The sequence below is a fragment of the Branchiostoma lanceolatum genome, chromosome 11, assembly GCF_035083965.1.
Source record: "Branchiostoma lanceolatum isolate klBraLanc5 chromosome 11, klBraLanc5.hap2, whole genome shotgun sequence".
NCBI classification, from domain to species: Eukaryota; Metazoa; Chordata; class Leptocardii; order Amphioxiformes; family Branchiostomatidae; genus Branchiostoma; species Branchiostoma lanceolatum.
Genome location: NC_089732.1, coordinates 19161187 through 19182390, shown reverse-complemented (window position 1 = coordinate 19182390; position 21204 = coordinate 19161187). Strand labels below are relative to the sequence as shown.

Here is a 21204-nt window from a genome sequence, read left to right as displayed (position 1 = left end):
AAACATGGATGAAAGTCTGATTTTTCAACTTAATAAGAAAGTAGAAACCCTTACCTGTAAAATCCAGCTCCAAAATATCAACATATCCTGGAAAAAAGCCCCTTTACAGCTACCTTTACCAAGGGTACCAAACCTATAAGTTGGCCTTCTGCGCCTGCGCCAGTTACCGGTCTGTCCCCTTCATGTAATCTTTCTTCCTCACCCCCTCCCCCTCTGACCGCTGGCATGGATTCGACTCGACAACTTTTTTCGTTGTTCTTTTATCCTCACATTCGAAAGTAACTAGTTTGAAGTTGAACATTTTGAACTTGAACGGCTTTACCAATTATTTGGCTCGTTGAACATGGTGAATGTGTCTGGTTATCCTGCTCCAGCACTCACTGTCTTAACCCTAACAATAGCCATAACCCTACCTGTCCTTAATCTGGGTTAACCCAAACTATCCAATATCTGGGTTAGAATTCAAAAATTATGAGTTATGAATTATGAGTTATGAATTATGAGTTATGAATTATGAGTTATGAATTATGAGTTATGAATTATGAGTTATGAATTATGAGTTATGAATTATGAGCTATGAATTCAATCATACCCCTTCCCCAGCTTCTGGCAAACATTCTATCTTCTTGAAACCCAACACAACACGACTAATCCTAAGCTAACCCAAACCTCAGCCCTAACCCGGCCCTAACTTTAACCCGAGCCATGACCCGAGCCCAAAATCACTACGCCAGTGATAAGACCGAAGGTAGTGATAAGGTTGAGTATTGGGTATCCTTCCGCCATGGCTCAGTTTTGGCCAGGTTTTGGCATTTTGACTGTACCCTAACCCTAACCCTAACTCTAACCCTAACCCTAACCCTAACCCTGACCCTGACCCTGACCCTGACCCTGATTCTGACCCTGACCCTACACAGAAGTCTAAACGCGTGGTGATAACCGGCGACTCGAACGCAAAGAAGCTCAAATCAGGTCTGCTAAGCCTTACAGCTGACGTGCCGAGGCCGTACTGGGCCCACCCTACCAGCTACCTTGTCTACTCTGGAGACGATTTCCAAGGAAACGTCCACACCAAGTACAGTCGTCCTACATGTCGAATCTGTGTCTGACAGAACAAACATCCACCACTCCAGGAACCCACGCATCCACTGATCTATGCTGTTTGAGGTAAAGCATGTCTGCGGTGTAGAAAGTTTAAAGAACAGCACTTGGATCTTGCAAGAAAGTATGTGCTATGGAACTTACTAGTAACTATAAGGGTAACAAAAGGTATGTTTATTGGTGTCTGAAAATGTTGCAGAGGTAGCAGATAGGTTTGTTCATATCTCTTTTTCATATTTTTTTCTGAGAAGTTTATAATTGACACATCCATCCATTGATCTCTCATATAACACTCAGTCTGTTATTTTGACTTACCAGATGGATGGAGCATCACTCAAAAGGAAATGAAAATCATGATCATAGGGCACAACATAATTTCGTTTTTAAGTTTACCGTTGCACCCTTGGCACTGACAATCCATCCTTATCCATTCCAACCCGTCATCTTATAAAGAAGAATTACCATTTGAGGTTGGTACTCAGAAAACCCACTGGCTAACATTTCCAATGAACATCTTGTTAAGGAAGGCATTAATATAACTTGTATCAAACTGTTGAAACTTTTGCTTGTTACTGTTGGACAGATTCTAGTTAGTTATTTCATCGAAAAATGTTCAAATTTCTGATATTACAAATTTAAAATCGCTGAAGAGATTATTATTGAAAGTTACTTTATTGCATTTAAAATAAAGTTTAAATACATTTAATTTGATGTGTTGTCTTGCCTTTGTTAATCAATGACCAAAGGAACGTACCTAGTCAAAAGAACATGAAAGGTAAACAAAGGGTAATTTGTTGGCATTAATACTCGTAAAACGATTACTGTATGTTGGTATTATCATACTACAGGAACAGATATTACAATCAAAACCACGCATGAAGTAACGTTCATTTACTATTATTCACATTCCATTTGTTAAAAAGATCTGATAGTAACCACTGTGAATGATGAATTCCGTAACAGAACACATACTATAGTATGAGGTGAGCAAATTGATTGGGGGGTGCGAGATCACCAGAGGGGTTCAAAATCGCTAGTGATTTCGCACGGGGGGTGCAAATTCACTGGGGGTGCGAGATCGCTGTGACACCGGCGGAGCTGGGTTTGCATATCCTTGCGTTGTTCTATTGTAGAAATGGCGTCGCGAGGGATTTGACAGTTTATGTAGTGATAGACTTCACTGTGTATTTCAGAAGGAACTTGGTCTCTTCATGAAGGCCCGTACAATCAAAATGTGTCCAGATTGGACAACCATTGCACACGACGAACTCGTCGCCATCACTTTCTACCTTATTGCATACAGCACATTTGGGGATGTAATCGCCGTCTGAGGTATATGGATTGTTTTGGACTTAGAATAGCTCAATAAGTTGTTTTCCATCATTTCCAATTGAAATCCGCGACTTAACAGAAAAACAAATTGACTTAAAAATTTCGTCGCAATGCTTTATTTCAACGCCTAAAACATGTTTTGGACGGCTAGGACGGTATTTCCACTGTAAAAGTCATTCTTGGGTTTTTTTGCCAAACCAATTGTAATATATAATCGATTGTTTTTGACTTAAATAGCTTAATAAGTTGTTTGACATCATTTCCAATTGAAATCGGCGATTTTACAGAAAATGCATTTTTACTTTTTCGCTCAAAACCTATGTTTTAGCTGTTTAAAAGCCTGTTTGGACTGTTAGACGGTACTTGCCATGTAGATTCCATTATTTGTTTTTTTTTAACCAAACCAATTGTAATGGATTCTGTTTGGCTTAGAATAGCCTAATAAGTTGTTTTACATAATTTCCAATTGAAATCCGCAACTTTACCGAAGAAAAATTGGAAGTTAGTTTTTCCGTCCAAAACCTGGTGCTTGTTAACGTTTTTATCCGTCATCTTCAGTAGATTGGCATGATTTGAGTGGCAAGGTTGAATTTGCCGGAGTAGGTAGTTGGTAGAAAAGCCTATCAATTCACAGGGAGCTGTTGTCTGTCTAATTGTCTGTGGTACCGCAATTTGCCATATATGTTAGTTTCATTTAGGGTTGTAATGCAGGAATTGTGCCTGATTTAGTTTTTTTTGTTTGGATTTTTGTAAGAAATTAATGTGGTAGACGGGAAAATGTCATTTCTCAGTCGAGTAATGAGACAAGATAAATGAAAAAAGGCTAGTAATTTCAGAGAAATGAGGTCTCTGGTTTTGAAAACCTTCCATTTGTTCTGAATTTAAACCGGCAAAAATCTTTAAACCACATAAATTCATAAAAGGATTAGATCGTCTGCCGGCCTAGAACAATAGAAGGGACAGATTACCATTATATCTGTCAGCGAATTCAATTTTTTCTGTACTGGTTTTCCTAGGAAAATTATCAAACCATGCAGAATGACTCAGATATCTATCAAAAAGTCACATAATCCAAGGAAGTTTCAATCATATAAGATCCCTTGGATAATCAAGACAATACGATCAACTTTCAGTTTTGGGGAAGACAGCCTTGTTCACATTTTCAAACTTTCAAATCAACCCTGTCAACATTGTGTCAGAGTATCTAAATGGATCTAGATTTCCAATGTCTTCCTCACATTAGCCTTGGTGTGTCTAGAAATATGACTTTTGGGTAATTTTTGCATCTACTTGTTGGAGTAACCATTAATTAGATTGGGGCTCTGTGGAACCGTACATGTAAATGCCTGCCAATGTCTCAAACTAAATCGCAAGCCAGTGTTGTCATTACTTTCTTGGCTAACTGTCCTTCAACCTAACTTCTTAATGTGCAGCCATACTTCAAATTCTTATCTGTTGTCTATAGATTTCAAACATGACTTGAAGAGTAACATGTAGATGGTAAAATGTCTCAGCCAGGCCTCCACTGATGTGCTCTGTACGGCTGACAGACGCATACTGAAGCCCATAGTTTACCCTATCCTGTATTTATATAGTTTTACTTGGGTCTTTAATCTCTGGAAATGCTTATGGTAGTAATGTATTCACAAACGTCGCGTTCAACTGATTGTTAAACAAAATGTTGATATATAAGCTAAACTAAACCAAACTGAAAAAATTGCTTTCGCCCTCCGCTTTCACTAATATTGCCACCTGTTCCATTACCAACACCACGACAACTGCGCGTTAAACGCACAATATTGTTGAAAACGGGAGGTATCAGAACAGAGACCGGAGCGTCTTCAGTTTGAAAAAAAGGCCTCAGTGAAGCCTCCTATCGGGGCTAAAAACCTCTTACGTCGAGGAAAAGAGATTGAACATGTTCAAACTCTACGACTGTTTATTCTGAATATACAAAGACACTGGTAGAATGCCTCCACTACTAGTACATGTAAAGGAAACTACGTAACAGCTTGATAAAGCTTTCTTTGATAGAGATAATACTCTAGTCATTAACTTCTAAACATAAACATAAACATGAATATATAGAGCAGTTGTTTCCTAATCCTACACCATCTTGCATTGTTCCAGCATCGCTTGACCTATGGTAGCAAATTGATAAAGTCCCTATTCGCTATTTTGTAGCAATTGTAAATACACACTCTAAGTTACGTTGGTATTACATAGCTGAGAATAAGAACAGCACGAGCACAGTGCTGCATTTGTCTGTAACAACTTTCATATGAATACTGCTATTAAAAACTGTGTACATATATCACTTATTGATTAATGTAGCTTTGTACATGCACGTCGAAATAATAGATTGGCAAAGGAAAATTTCCGATTATATTGTCACAAGAAAGTACTCATTGTCATGAACTCTTCATGACGTTCACGCATATCTATAAAAACATACAAACAAGGATGGAAACGCCAGAAGGTTCTTTGTTACCCTGATGTTAAGTGTTAAGTTATGGTGCTGTTTACAGATATCGAGGTATATATCGAAACCCTACCATAGGGCCTATATCGCCACCTGGGCGATTAACTTGCATACGTATCAAACGTTTTCTTCTCTTATTTTCACACAATTGATACAGAATGACACAACACAATCGTTTGGCTACTATAAGTGGTTATGCCACATTCGAAAAGTTATACTTCAAACAGTTGTCTCTATATCTTTCTAGTCCAAGGCACAACCTTGTTATTGACATTAGTCTGTTCTGAATTGTTCCCCAATATATACATATATATTGCATTGTTTTCAGCAGGACTGTTAATCTCCTACAACAGTCATCCTGTTGCAAATTTCCGTGCATTAAAAGTGTATTATGCTTTCATTGGATGGACAGCAGCATATTAGAACCTGATACGTAACAAACTAGTAGGACTATGCTTAACACTAAATATACACACACAAAGTTGAAAGACATATCGAAATGCATGAAATAAAACTCAGCCGTATGCATTTGGGTATAATTGCACACATCACTGCATCTGTCTGTATCAAACAAGTTGGATATCCTTCCATCTCCTAATGAACGTGCTACTTTGTAAATGCCATGATATCGAAACGTCTATTTTTCAGTGTTGCTGTATTTTGTCGTAAATTTCAAGTACATAAATGCCAAGGGCTACAAGTTAAGTGGAGATCGACTGAAGTATGTATGTTGATGTATGATTGTGCATGTACATGTGCTGGACTTGAGTATCAGCTGAATGATTGACAGATTTCAGTACTGCAGTTTTGTGCCTCCCGGTGCCCGAGTGTCAATCATTACCGCGTGAGAGGCGTAGTCGCCGTTGTGACCAACCATAGGCGGTTTTATATTCGTATCGTCGATGTGGGGTGGAAGACCATCGTCGTCAGACCTAGAGGACGAACAAGAAAGAGATGCTTTTATACAAGACAGAAAGCCTACATGATAGAAATCAACGTAAGACAATATTGACTCTGTTCAATTTTGTGGGAGATCACGTTTTACTAGCCTTGGTTTCTCTTGAAGATGTATGATTAACTTGAAACTATTTTAGTGTGTTTTTTTTCGTTTATGCCAAAGCTCTTACAGTAGCACTACCAACATCTGTGTTTTAAATGATGTACTATTATTGTGATGGATATATGTGTCCCAAGGCGGATAACAGGTAACATAGAAATGAGGAGGACTGACGGAAGCGCATACAATGGGCAAAGGAAGCAAGAAAACTTGACAGTTACGCAGCGATCATGTTGTTTATAAAGAAGAGGGAAAGATACTGAAAAGCCAGTCTGAACGACTGTTCGAGAGGTTATCATGCTAATCACACGTATTAAATCACACGTATTGATTCGATATCATAAGCATATGACGTTTACATTGCTGTTTATGAAATCGGCTGCTTTGAACTTTGTAAAAAAGATGCAAAATTATTGATGCTCAACCAACACCATCAGAGAAACATTTGCAATCAAACATCAGCCTTACCGGGTCACGTTATTCCGCAGCATCATGGAACCTCGCTGAATGACAGAACAGTAAGAATCACAACAGTGTGATTGCGATTTAAGATGTGTGAGCTCTAATTAGATCATGATTCAAAATGACAGACAGATCAGGAACATTAGTTACATTATGATACTTCAGGCAAATTAACGTGGCTTTCTCATTAGAATGTGGTTCATCCAAGGTTATTGTATATCAGCTGAAGAGAGGAGTTAAACAAATTACAGCAGATGGCCTATACTTTTAGGTAGTTACAGCAGAGATGTGGACATACCTGTAAGCGTCGTTATAATGCACACTGCTGTACGTCTCGTCACGGGGCGTGTAGCTGGACCTGGCTCGCGGGATTCTGTGTGGTGCAGAGAACCAACAAGGTAAGCAACAGGCAAATTATTTTTTTAACTGCAGGATCCGATATCGTTTGAAACTTTGAAAGGGAATAACTCAAGAAGGGGTTGAAACAAATATATGCTGATAGATAAGAGCACCATGTGGAATAAGACATCGAAAAAGATTAGATTCTCGTTTGGGTTTGCTTTGGTTTTAGTTTTACACTTCACTTCACATTATACTTTTGATTGCCGTTGTTTTACCAGAAATATACACTCAGATGATGTTGTTAGAGGTATATCATCAGCTCATAACAACCTGTTCACATTTATATGTTATTTATCACCGGTTTGGGTATGTGGTGTCTACTCACTTGTAGCTTTCGGTCGGTATCGCACCTGCTGATATGTTCCTGAAATGAAACAAACAAAATATGAAATATCATCAGGCTTGTCAAAGGAATGTTGAAGATACGCGCATTAGAAAAAAACACGAACAGTTCATAAGATGTGAATCCGGAACAGAACGATCTATTGAAGCTAGGATAACCGTTTTTCCACATCATATCAGGGGGTACTCTCCATTTGGTCGATCACATACGTTAACGACAAACTGCATTTCCCGTTGTGTCATAATAAATGGAACATTGACAGATTTCTCTGAACATGTTGCATTCCTTAACTATGCTTCTGCAGCACCCCTTGCTGCTGACAGTCAAACGGAAGCCTGTGGGTAGTTTGACATTAAAACAAGTACTAATAAAACTACAACATTAGTTAGGGTGGGTGTGGTAACAGCATTTGTCGGGTTAAAATAAATACGTCTGAGAGAGCATATTGTTCCGGCATATTCTCGGACATGAAATGATACATGACATAAGGCACCAGTTGAACCACAATCTTTTGCTAACCATAGCAAGATAAAACAGCACTTATAGGTGCATGGGTGTTGCATTTGATAGTTAACTCTGTAACCATAATTCCATTGTATTTACACTGCACGCCGACATTTATAATACACATATAACACCCGGCGTCCAATATGACCATCCACCTGACTGTACGTACATTATATCTTAAACACAGCATTAATGTCAGTAAGGCAAAGTTCAATAGGCAATCACATGCATGCAGCTAAAAGGATCTGAGAATTTATTGTTAGCAACGGTTGGCCTCTATTTACATGTAGGTCATGATTTTCGCTTAGCAGAAATTGATTTGAGTATGGCAAGAATTAAGGAGCTTAAAGGTCGCATCATGACGACATATAATGGAAGACGTATCTTGGTGGAACAACAGTGCGTTTCCTACCTTCCATCTAAGCTGTTCCAAGCGGAGTGACCTTTAGTGAAGCGTGCGGATCTGCTGCAGGGAAACATAACATGCGTGTCCCTCATGCAATCACTAAGCTACTGTCACCTTAGGCCAGACTCTGTTAGTAGCGTCACAGAGGAAAGTGGTTCTTATCTATCTACAGTTAGTGCTAGTTAGTTGTGCTACAATGACGCCTCGACAGCATCGGAGACCAAAGTTATCTCCTCACAAAGGTGGTTTCTACTGGCGTTGACATGTTCATTATCAATACGAATTACAACCAGATTACTTCGGTAATGGGTTTGCATTGTTACCTGGTAATTATCAGAAATCATCACATAGCCAGATGGCGTCGACCAATCAGAAGCCTCCGTTCCATATGTGTTATGACGCCATTAACACCCGTTCACCCGTTTCATTATGTCGAGGGGAGGTTATATTTCTGTTAACATTCGTATAATGTTTATTTGTTCCCAAAAATATTTACTATCTTAGAATAAATCAAATCTTTTGTAAGCATATAGTAAAATAGAATAAACCATTTCAATGCAAGTCAAATCCAAACGGGCGGGAAAAAAACAGTATTCGTCCCTAACTGTAAGGGGAGCCGCCCACAGCATTGACCAATCAGAAAGACACCAAGCAGGGAGGAATTATGATAATAGATAATAGATAATAGAATAGATTTGAAAAATATTTGACACGCCAAGATTGCAATGTTATTAAATATCATCTGTGGTAATTTGGTAATCATCTTCTTCAAAAAGGACAAAGGTAAATTCTGAAATGTATTCTTGATAGTATAAGGGATCTATACGTCATACAGGAATTGTCTACTCTTATATGGGTCAATTTGGATAGGCTATATTATAATAACGTTAATGACCCACCTATTCCTCGGTGTATATGGTGTCATAACGCCTGGTCATGTGCTATAACCATCGAATAAAACCACCGAGTGAGCGGTATTATTCGATGGTTATAGCACATGACCAGGCGTTATGACACCACATACACCTCGGGGAGGGTCAGTAACCCTTAATTATCTGATTGAGTTATGCATCACTAGCATGGGTCAATTGGATGTTGTTAGCTACTATTGATAGGCCTCTCTGAGAAAGCAAGCAATCAGGCAATTCATCAGAGAAACAATTATTAATGAACGTGATTTTCCTACACTTTAACAGTTTATGGAGAGTTTAAAAAATCAACGGGATTGACTAATATGTATCAACGATGGTATTAAAGCTGATTAGTAACGAGGCGGCTCTAGAAGACCCGCCTCTACCTGTAACATGTCAATACGTTTAACGTATGTTACATGGTTTCATAATGCTTTTGTCAGTCCGCCTCTCAGGTAGAAAATTTTTCAGGGTAAAATCATTCGATGCAGATACTTTATCAATTCTGAGAAAAATAATTTTAAAAGAAGTACCGATAAGTTTTTTTCCGTCGAATGTACAGGATGTTCGTCTGTTTTATGTAGTGAGCAGTCTGTTAGTAAGTATGCAAAGTTATGACATGGACAGTCATACCTTTTCTTTGTCTTTCTTGACCTGGCCACTGTCAGTCCGATGATCGCCATCAGAAGCAGCACGGCTCCTGCGGATGACCCCCCTACTATGGCGTACAGCTGCCAGTCCTCCAACCCTCTCGTACTGATGGTCTGCCCAACTGTGGTGGTTGGGGGTGCTGCTGTTGTAACCGGTACAACTGTGAACATAAACGTATCATAATGTGATACGAAATATCTAAAAAGCACCCATCTTTGATAAAGTAACCTCAAAATGGTCATAGCTTATTTTGTCTAAAGACATCTTCAGAGACTCGTCTCAAATAGACATCGTCACAAACAAGTCACATAAAAGCATTAAATCAAATTAAGTTATTCGATAAGACATGCTTATCTTTGATTGATATGAGTTTTTGGATTGATACTTACGCCCTATCAGTCCGGCCCTCAGTTGTGGGGTGTCGGAGTAGTTTTTCGGGTTGATCCGAAGAGCCTGCGTCACGATGGGCACGGCGAGTGGCTGCGCGACGACTGTGCTGGTGTCATTATTTCCCTCAAATACCTGAAGAAAGACATTTTATTAGGTCAGAATGCTGAAAGGTCGCTGTCGCCCTGGGGAACAGTGCATCGGTACACTGGCGGTTATACGACTTATTTGGAACAAAGTATTAACTGTTCCAAGACGTGGTCCATATACAACTTCCATATGCAATGGTAGTCCATATATAACAAGAAGTACTATCTGCAAAAATAGGACACCTGAAACTGTACGTGATGAAAGTCTATTCATGGAAAGGTAAATGAAGATAGAAAATGTATGCGTTACCTTCACTGTTCCATTTTCCATGTAGTCCGTAAAGGTTGCAACAGACTGTCGTCGTCTTCTTCCTGTCTGGATATCAACTTCTTGATATGAAAGCGTGTATGATGTCACGTACCCATCTGTGAAACCCTGGGTCTGAATAGTGGTCACCGTTGTAATTTTTCCTAGGTCTACTTGTAAAAATGGGTTTGGATCACTGGTATTGAATTGCCATGCACTTTCGCTGTCTAATCTACCTTTGAATGGTTCAAATCCGGGTGTGAAAGATGAGGCAGTTATTTGTTCATTTGTGATGATGTTTGCGTCCGAAAGCCCCAGGGACTGAGTAACAAATTCAACTGCCTGGGTTGTGACGGCTGGTTGGGTTGTCGCTGCAACGTTTGTGGATACTATAGTGCTTGTTGGAGTAGCTATAGAGACGGTTGGGGCGGGAGTTGAAACAGTTGGCGTGGCGGTAGAGACATCTGGTGTTGCGGTTGAAGCAGTTGATACTTCTGGTGCTGCGGTTGAAGAGGTTGACATTGTCGTAGGAACTGCCGGTGCTGAAGTAGACTGATCAATTGTCGCATCAGTGGAAGTAGAGGAGATTGCAGAATGACTGGCTAAGATTTGGCCCTGTGTTTGTGATTCAGTGCTTGCTTCTGCGTCTGTGGGAAACATCGACGTTTGTACTGTAAAGCCGCCCACTATCGTTGAAGTAACGCTTGGCCCCGATGGCGATTGTGTGGTGGAAGTCAGTTCTGTAGATAATGCCGCCGTAGTAGTAGTAGTAATTGAGCCTTCCATGGTCGTGTCTTCTGGGGTAGATTCCTCCACGATGAAAGTGAATGTTGTCTGTGGTCCTTCTGTTCGATCTTCCGGAGTAGATGCATCGCTTGTTGTGATTTCAGTTGTTGTTCCCGAAGTCGCTTCAAAGCTTGATGAAGTCGGAGGCAGTTCTGTCGATGATCGTATTGACTGATTTGTTGTCACGAATGGAGTAGTTACGTCGGAGCTTGTTGTGATTTGTATCGTCACGAGAGGAGAGCTTGGTGTCAAAATTGGAGTTGTTACCGGTGAGCTTGTTGTGTCGAGGGGAGTCGATGCCGGGGAGATTGTTGTGTCGAGGGGAGTCGATGCCGGGGAGATTGTTGTGTCGAGGGGAGTCGATGCCGGGGAGATTGTTGTGTCGAGGGGAGTCGATGCCGGGGAGATTGTTGTGTCGAGGGGAGTCGATGCCGGGGAGATTGTTGTGTCGAGGGGAGTCGATGCCGCGGAGCTTGTTGTGTCGAGGGGAGTCGATGCCGGGGAGATTGTTGTGTCGAGGGGAGTCGATGCCGGGGAGATTGTTGTGTCGAGGGGAGTCGATGCCGGGAAGATTGTTGTGTCGAGGGGAGTCGATGCCGGGGAGATTGTTGTGTCGAGGAGAGTCGATGCCGCGGAGATTGTTTTGTCGAGGGGAGTCGATGCCGGGGATATTGTTGTATCGAAGGGATTCGATGCCGTTGAGCTCGCTGTGTCGAAGGGAGTCGTTGCCGCGGAGGTTGTCTGGATGAGAGGAGTTGTTGCCAGGGCTGTTGTTGTGCCGGGTGGATTCGTTGCAGCGAAGGTTGTTGTGGGCAGGTCTGAAAGATGGCACATATGGTTCGGTTTCCTTCCAATACTGATGGGAAACTTGTTCTCAAGGTTAATAAAAGCAGTGGAAGTTACCATAGTTGATTATGTAAGTTTACATCAACTTTAGTCGGCCTGTCCTGCCAGCAATCTCTACTAAAGCCTTGCTAATGCAACGGAAGATTCATTTTCAATTTATTTCTATGTAAGGAAATACAATCTCAATTTCTTCGAAGCCTAACGTACATCACTTTTTATATGAAAGAAAGTTCCATCGTTATTCTAATTTCATTGTTTAAAATCTGTCCGTTACTTTATTTAGACTTTTTTGGGTATTTTCTACTTACCGTCGACTCCAAGTAGCTCCATCCTCAGTCTTGGAGCGCCGACGAAACTTTGAGGGTTGATGAGGATATACCGTGCGTAGATGTACGAGGTGAGGTTTTGTTGGACTATAGTTTCATTATCGCTGTTACCTGAAAAGATCTGCAGAAGAGACAAAGTATTTGTGACTTGTCTAGGTGATTCTGCAGGTACACTAGCATGTGGGCCAATTTCACAAGAAAAGCTTGAACAGGTTTCCTTCACCATGAGTTTCTTCTCTACCAATCATGACAAGCTGCTGAAATGTCACCCATTGTTAGATGCATGTAAATTCCTCTTTGTGTTATAATCCGCTCGCTTTAAACAAGGAAGAAACGCATGATAAGCACAGTGGGAAAAGATAATATTCTAGGAAAGGTCTTACAAATAGATGGAACTGCTTTGTTACTAGATGCATCTATTTATTCCCTGCTTGTATCTGGTTGAGGACAACAAGTGATTGTTCTATGAGCATTGTGGTGCAAATTGGAAGAACGAGACAGAAGAAGAGACGTTTACAAACGTTTATAGCAACACTAACCTTTGCGCTCCCACCATCTTCCGAATAGAGAATTAGATTCGTTGTGTTGTCCTGCTGGTATATAACCCTGTAGCTTTCGACGTGGCCATCTCCCTGTCCCTGGGTCTGGATGGCAACAACGTAAACATTCTTCAGTAGATCCACGGCCAGGAACTGGTCTGTACCCTGTGCTGACGGCTGCCATGCACCATCGCCGTTCAGACGGCCCCTGTACGCCTCGGATCCGTCTAGTTGGGATGAAGCTGTCATCAGATCATCTGGGATGATTGTATTATCCTGTACCCCAAAGGGTTGGTACAATCCAAATGACACTGTACTTTCCGAAGTGCTTGTCATTGTTGTTGTTGTTGTTGTGTCGAAGGGAGTCGATACCGTGGAGGTTGTCTGGATGAGTGGAGTTGTTGCCAGGGTTGTTGTTGTGCCGGGTGGATTCGTTGCAGCGAAGGTTGTTGTGGGCAGGTCTGAAAGATGGCACATATGGTTCAGTTTCCTTCCAATACTGATGGGAAACTTGTTCTCAAGGTGAAAACAAAAGCAGTGGAAGTTATCATGATTAATTATATCAGTTTATATCAACTTAAGTCGGCCTGTCCTGACAGCAATCTCTACAAAAGCCTTGCTAATGCAACGGAAGATTCATTTTCGTTTTATTTCTATGTAAGGAAATTCCATCTCAATTTCTTCGAAGCCGTCCCTTTTTATATAAAAGAAAGTTTCATCGCAATTCTCATTTCATTGTTTAAAATCTGTCCGGTACTCTATTTAGACTTTTTTGGGTATTTTCTACTTACCGTCAACTCCAAGTAACTCTATCCTCAGTCTTGGAGCGCCGACGAAACTTTGAGGGTTGATGAGGATATACCGTGCGTAGATGTACGAGGTGAGGTTTTGTTGGACTATAGTTTCATTATCGCTGTTACCTGAAAAGATCTGCAGAGGAGACAAAATATTTGTGACTTGTCTAGGTGATTCTGCAGGTACACTAGCATGTGGGCCAATTTCAAACGAAAAGCTTGAACAGGTTTCCTTCACCAACTAGTTTCTTCTCTACCAATCATGACAAGCTGCTGAAATGCCACCCATTGTTAGACGTATGTAAATTCCTCTTTGTGTTATGATCCGCTCGCTTTAAACAAGGAAGAAACGCATGATAAGCACAGTGGGAAAAGATAATATTCTAGGAAAGGTCTTACAAATAGATGGAACTGCTTTGTTACTAGATGCATCTATTTATTCCCTGCTTGTATCTGGTTGAGGACAACAAGTGATTGTTCTATGAGCATTGTGGTGCAAATTGGAAGAACGAGACAGAAGAAGAGACGTTTACAAACGTTTATAGCAACACTAACCTTTGCGCTCCCACCATCTTCCGAATAGAGAATTAGATTCGTTGTGTTGTCCCGCTGGTATATAACCCTGTAGCTTTCGACGTGGCCATCTCCCTGTCCCTGGGTTTGGATGGCAACAACGTAAACATTCTTCAGTAGATCCACGGCCAGGAACTGGTCTGTACCCTGTGCTGACGGCTGCCATGCACCATCGCCGTTCAGACGGCCCCTGTACGCCTCGGATCCGTCTAGTTGGGATGAAGCTGTCATCAGATCATCTGGGATGATTGTATTATCCTGTACCCCAAAGGGTTGGTACAATCCAAACGACACTGTACTTTCCGTAGTGCTTGTCATTGTTGTTGTTGTGTCGAGGAGAGTCGATACATGGGAGGCTGTTGTGTCGAGGGGTGTCGATACCGGGGAGGCTGTTGTGTCGAGGGGTGTTGATACCGGGGAGGCTGTTGTGTCGAGGGGTGTTGATACCGGGGAGGCTGTTGTGTCGAGGGGTGTTGATACCGGGGAGGCTGTTGTGTCGAGGGGTGTCGATACCGTGGAGGCTGTCTGGATGAGTGGAGTTGTTGCCAGGGTTGTTGTTATGCCGGGTGGATTCGTTGCAGCGAAGGTTGTTGTGGGCAGGTCTGAAAGATGGCACATATGGTTCAGTTTCCTTCCAATACTGATGGGAAACTTGTTCTCAAGGTGAAAACAAAAGCAGTGGAAGTTATCATGATTAATTATATCAGTTTATATCAACTTAAGTCGGCCTGTCCTGCCAGCAATCTCTACTAAAGCCTTGCTAATGCAACGGAAGATTCATTTTCGTTTTATTTCTATGTAAGGAAATACAATCTCAATTTCTTCGAAGCCTAACGTACGTCACTTTTTATATGAAAGAAAGTTCCATCGCAATTCTAATTTCATTGTTAAAAATCTGTCCGGTACTTTATTTAGACTTTTTTGGGTATTTTCTACTTACCGTCGACTCCAAGTAGCTCCATCCTCAGTCTTGGAGCGCCGACGAAACTTTGAGGGTTGATGAGGATATACCGTGCGTAGATGTACGAGGTGAGGTTTTGTTGGACTATAGTTTCATTATCGCTGTTACCTGAAAAGATCTGCAGAAGAGACAAAGTATTTGTGACTTGTCTAGGTGATTCTGCAGGTACACTAGCATGTGGGCCAATTTCACAAGAAAAGCTTGAACAGGTTTCCTTCACCATGAGTTTCTTCTCTACCAATCATGACAAGCTGCTGAAATGTCACCCATTGTTAGATGTATGTAAATTCCTCTTTGTGTTATGATCCGCTCGGTTTAAACAAGGAAGAAACGCATGATAAGCACAGTGGGAAAAGATAAAATTTTAGGAAAGTTCTTACAAATAGATGGAACTGCTTTGTTACTAGATGCATCTATTTATTCCCTGCTTGTATCTGGTTGAGGACAACAAGTGATTGTTCTACGAGCATTGTGGTGCAAATTGGAAGAACGAGACAGAAGAAGAGACGTTTACAAACGTTTATAGCAACACTAACCTTTGCGCTCCCACCATCTTCCGAATAGAGAATTAGATTCGTTGTGTTGTCCCGCTGGTATATAACCCTGTAGCTTTCGACGTGGCCATCTCCCTGTCCCTGGGTCTGGATGGCAACAACGTAAACATTCTTCAGTAGATCCACGGCCAGGAACTGGTCTGTACCCTGTGCTGACGGCTGCCATGCACCATCGCCGTTCAGACGGCCCCTGTACGCCTCGGATCCGTCTAGTTGGGATGAAGCTGTCATCAGATCATCTGGGATGATTGTATTATCCTGTACCCCAAAGGGTTGGTACAATCCAAATGACACTCTACTTTCCGTAGTGCTTGTCATTGTTGTTGTTGTGTCGAGGAGAGTCGATACCGGGGAGGCTGTTGTGTCGAGGGGTGTTGATACCGGGGAGGCTGTTGTGTCGAGGGGTGTTGATACCGGGGAGGCTGTTGTGTCGAGGGGTGTCGATACCGTGGAGGCTGTCTGGATGAGTGGAGTTGTTGCCAGGGTTGTTATTGTGCCGGGTGGATTCGTTGCAGGGAAGGTTGTTGTGGGTAGGTCTGAAAGATAGCACATATGGTTCGGTTTTCTTCCAATACTGATGGGAAACTTGTTCTCAAGGTGAAAACAAAAGCAGTGGAAGTTACCATGATTAATTATATCAGTTTATATCAACTTAAGTCGGCCTGTCCTGACAGCAATCTCTACTAAAGCCTTGCTAATGCAACGGAAGATACATTACTGTTTTATTTCTATGTAAGGAAATACAATCTCAATTTCTTCGAAGCCTAACGGACGTTCCTTTTTATATGAAGGAAAGTTCCATCGCAATTCTAGTTTCATTGTTTAAAATCTGTCCGGTACTTTATTTAGACTTTTTTGGGGTATTTTCTACTTACCGTCGACTCCAAGTAGCTCCATCCTCAGTCTTGGAGCGCCGACGAAACTTTGAGGGTTGATGAGGATATACCGTGCGTAGATGTACGAGGTGAGGTTTTGTTGGACAATAGTTTCATTATCGCTGTTACCTGAAAAGATCTGCAGAAGAGACAAAGTATTTGTGACTTGTTTAGCTGATTCTGCATGTACTCTAGCATGTGGGCCAATTTCAAAAGAAAAGCTTGAACAGGTTTCCTTCACCAACTAGTTTCTTCTCTACCAATCATGACAAGCTGCTGAAATGCCACCCATTGTTAGATGTATGTAAATTCCTCTTTGTGTTATAATCCGCTCGCTTTAAACAAGGAAGAAACGCATGATAAGCACAGTGGGAAAATATAATATTCTAGGAAAGGTCTTACAAATAGATGGAACTGCTTTGTTACTAGATGCATCTATTTATTCCCTGCTTGTATCTGGTTGAGGACAACAAGTGATTGTTCTATGAGCATTGTGGTGCAAATTGGAAGAACGAGACAGAAGAAGAGACGTTTACAAACGTTTATAGCAACACTAACCTTTGCGCTCCCACCATCTTCCGAATAGAGAATTAGATTCGTTGTGTTGTCCCGCTGGTATATAACCCTGTAGCTTTCGACGTGGCCATCTCCCTGTCCCTGGGTCTGGATGGCAACAACGTAAACATTCTTCAGTAGATCCACGGCCAGGAACTGGTCTGTACCCTGTGCTGACGGCTGCCATGCACCATCGCCGTTCAGACGGCCCCTGTACGCCTCGGATCCGTCTAGTTGGGATGAAGCTGTCATCAGATCATCTGGGATGATTGTATTATCCTGTACCCCAAAGGGTTGGTACAATCCAAATGACACTCTACTTTCCGTAGTGCTTGTCATTGTTGTTGTTGTGTCGAGGAGAGTCGATACATGGGAGGCTGTTGTGTCGAGGGGTGTCGATACCGGGGAGGCTGTTGTGTCGAGGGGTGTTGATACCGGGGAGGCTGTTGTGTCGAGGGGTGTTGATACCGGGGAGGCTGTTGTGTCGAGGGGTGTCGATACCGGGGAGGCTGTTGTGTCGAGGGGTGTCGATACCGTGGAGGCTGTCTGGATGAGTGGAGTTGTTGCCAGGGTTGTTGTTGTGCCGGGTGGATTCGTTGCAGGGAAGGTTGTTGTGGGCAGGTCTGAAAGATGGCACATATGGTTCGGTTTTCTTCCAATACTGATGGGAAACTTGTTCTCAAGGTGAAAACAAACCAGTGGAAGTTACCATGATTAATTATATCAGTTTATATCAACTTAAGTCGGCCTGTCCTGACAGCAATCTCTACTAAAGCCTTGCTAATGCAACGGAAGATACATTACTGTTTTATTTCTATGTAAGGAAATACAATCTCAATTTCTTCGAAGCCTAACGGACGTTCCTTTTTATATGAAGGAAAGTTCCATCGCAATTCTAGTCTCATTGTTTAAAATCTGTCCGGTACTCTATTTAGACTTTTTTTGGGGTATTTTCTACTTACCGTCGACTCCAAGTAGCTCCATCCTCAGTCTTGGAGCGCCGACGAAACTTTGAGGGTTGATGAGGATATACCGTGCGTAGATGTACGAGGTGAGGTTTTGTTGGACTATAGTTTCATTATCGCTGTTACCTGAAAAGATCTGCAGAAGAGACAAAGTATTTGTGACTTTATAATACAATGCTAAACTTTCTTCCAACACTAAGGTATTCACGGATCGAATTTTCGACGACCACTGTCGCCTTCTTCAGGATCAATAATGACCAATCACTGCCGAACGTAAACTCGCGAGAGTTACGGACACGTGACTCTATTGACACATGTCACTGCGGATACGTGACGTCAGCAATTGGTCAAACGTGCCAGGAAGTTTATAACGCCCACTGTCTCTGTTGAGTGACGGCTGGAGTGCCCTGATATATATGGCCTCCTTTATACCTCTCATAAAGTAGTCCTGTTCAGTGTCCAGAATTCTGACTTTGTCCAGCGAAACGGTATGGCCCGGAGATTCAATGTGGATGTGTTGAGAGACTTTAGACGAATGCGAGCTGGGGCGTTTGTGTTCAAGGAATCTAGTTCTCAATGAGCGTTCTGTCTCACCAATGTAGAATTCTTCACAAGTCCCTTGTCTAGTGGTTCCCTGACACGGAATGTGGTACACTACACCGCACTTCTCTTCTCTTGGGGTTTTGTCCTTCGGCGCCACGAGAAGCTGTCGCAGTGTGTTCGTAGGTTTGAAGCTGGTGGAGATCCCGTGTGAAGCAAATATTCTGCGCAGGGGTTCTGAGACGGTCTTGATGTACGGAAGGGTGATGCGTCCTTTGTCCCTCTCTCTCGTCCTCGGGTTCCTGTTGTTCTGTTGAGGGGGCTTTGGTGCGGTTGCCTTGTCTATGGCCCACTTAGGGTACCCGCAGTCCTTCAGTGCCTGTTTGATGTGTTGTTTCTCTGTCTCTCTGTCGTGTGGATCCGTTATGATCGTGTCAGCTCTGTGGAGTCAGGGAACCACTAGACAAGGGACTTGTGAAGAATTCTACATTGGTGAGACAGAACGCTCATTGAGAACTAGATTCCTTGAACACAAACGCCCCAGCTCGCATTCGTCTGAAGTCTCTCAACACATCCACATTGAATCTCCGGGCCATACCGTTTCGCTGGACAAAGTCAGAATTCTGGACACTGAACAGGACTACTTTATGAGAGGTATAAAGGAGGCCATATATATCAGGGCACTCCAGCCGTCACTCAACAGAGACAGTGGGCGTTATAAACTTCTTGGCACGTTTGACCAATTGCTGACGTCACGTATCCGCAGTGACATGTGTCAATAGAGTCACGTGTCCGTAACTCTCGCGAGTTTACGTTCGGCAGTGATTGGTCATTATTGATCCTGAAGAAGGCGACAGTGGTCGTCGAAAATTCGATCCGTGAATACCTTAGTGTTGGAAGAAAGTTTAGCATTGTATTATGATTACTACCAACACAGATGAGCTTTCATTATTATTTGTGACTTGTCTAGCTGATTCTGCATGTACTCTAGCATGTGGGCCAAGTTCAAAAGAAAAGCTTGAACAGGTTTCCTTCACCAACTAGTTTCTTCTCTACCAATCATGACAAGCTGCTGAAATGCCACCCATTGTTAGATGTATGTAAATTCCTCTTTGTGTTATAATCCGCTCGCTTTAAACAAGGAAGAAACGCATGATAAGCACAGTGGGAAAAGATAATATTCTAGGAAAGGTCTTACAAATAGATGGAACTGCTTTGTTGCTATTTATTCCCTGCTTGTATCTGGTTGAGGACAACAAGTGATTGTTCTATGAGCATTGTGGCGTAAATTGGAAGAACGAGACAGAAGAAGAGACGTTTACAAACGTTTATAGCAACACTAACCTTTGCGCTCCCACCATCTTCAGAATAGAGAATTAGATTCGTTGTGTTGTCCCGCTGGTATATAACCCTGTAGCTTTCGACGTGGCCATCTCCCTGTCCCTGGGTTTGGATGGCAACAACGTAAACATTCTTCAGTAGATCCACGGCCAGGAACTGGTCTGTACCCTGTGCTGACGGCTGCCATGCACCATCGCCGTTCAGACGGCCCCTGTACGCCTCGGATCCGTCTAGTTGGGATGAAGCTGTCATCAGATCATCTGGGATGATTGTATTATCCTGTACCCCAAAGGGTTGGTACAATCCAAATGACACTGCACTTTCCGAAGTGCTTGTCATTGTTGTTGTTGTGTCGAGGGGAGTCGATACCGGGGAGGCTGTTGTGTCGAGGGGTGTCGCAACTCGGGATGCTGTTGTGTCGAGGGGTGTTGATACCGGAGGGGTTGTTGAGTCGAGGGGAGTTGTTGCCCGGGAGGTTGTTGTGTCGGGCGGGTTCGTTGTAGGGAAGGTTGTGGTGGGTAGCTCTGAAATATCGCACATATAATTCAGTTTCATTTCCATACTGATGGAGATCTGTTTTTCGTTTAACAAAAGTTCGAAGACCTCATATCTCCATGAACTATTTTGATTATGCAAATGATTTCCACATTTTCATAATTTACTTGGTCATGTACACCTTTAATTAACTTACACATGTCGCAATATTGACAGTCCAATCATTTACCTACTTACCACTTAAATGAAGTATGGCGCTTTTGTATTGAATATGCAAATTATGAATTTATTTGCATTATTGTTATCTGGTAAAGCTCCACCTGCCATAACAGACAAATGTTACATGTATTTGAGTCCTAGAATGTAAAACACTGCAAATGTAGATTTTCTTCTTTAAATGTAATTAATTAGATATGAAAATTGAGTCCCAATTAGAATATTTGCACTTATTTATGTACATCTCTGTCTAAGCATCCTGCATACTAAATATCATGGAAACCCGTCGTTCCTTTCTTCAGTTATTCGCATTGGGAGGATTTGACAAAAACGCCACTGCAGTTCCAGAGTAAGCTGCTAGGGAGCCCAAACCTACGTCACTTCTTCCGTACATCACAAGC

The 21204-nt window shown here is 42.1% G+C and overlaps 1 protein-coding gene across 5 annotated transcripts in view; it reads right to left on the bottom strand.

Moving 5' to 3' along the window:
- Positions 1 to 4354: 4354 nt before the first annotated feature.
- The window catches only part of LOC136444383 (mucin-2-like), a 33591-nt gene continuing 16741 nt past the window's right edge, over positions 4355 to 21204 (bottom strand). The window contains exons 4-21 of one of the 5 annotated variants that reach the window (XM_066441911.1): positions 20096 to 20616; positions 18209 to 18347; positions 17250 to 17869; positions 16692 to 16830; positions 15799 to 16352; positions 15242 to 15380; positions 14284 to 14903; positions 13726 to 13864; positions 12935 to 13395; positions 12378 to 12516; positions 10441 to 12041; positions 10044 to 10176; positions 9637 to 9814; positions 8099 to 8152; positions 7162 to 7200; positions 6733 to 6807; positions 6441 to 6475; positions 5732 to 5847 (exon numbers count right to left, since the gene is read on the bottom strand). In XM_066441911.1, coding sequence (XP_066298008.1) covers positions 6463 to 6475; positions 6733 to 6807; positions 7162 to 7200; positions 8099 to 8152; positions 9637 to 9814; positions 10044 to 10176; positions 10441 to 12041; positions 12378 to 12516; positions 12935 to 13395; positions 13726 to 13864; positions 14284 to 14903; positions 15242 to 15380; positions 15799 to 16352; positions 16692 to 16830; positions 17250 to 17869; positions 18209 to 18347; positions 20096 to 20616 — 5564 coding nt within the window. In that variant the 3' untranslated portion in view covers positions 5732 to 5847; positions 6441 to 6462. Of the gene's footprint in view, positions 5848 to 6440; positions 6476 to 6732; positions 6808 to 7161; positions 7201 to 8098; positions 8153 to 9636; positions 9815 to 10043; positions 10177 to 10440; positions 12042 to 12377; positions 12517 to 12934; positions 13396 to 13725; positions 13865 to 14283; positions 14904 to 15241; positions 15381 to 15798; positions 16353 to 16691; positions 16831 to 17249; positions 17870 to 18208; positions 18348 to 20095; positions 20617 to 21204 lie in introns of all 5 variants that reach the window. The other 4 variants (XM_066441908.1, XM_066441909.1, XM_066441910.1 and 1 more) reach the window with 4 other exon arrangements.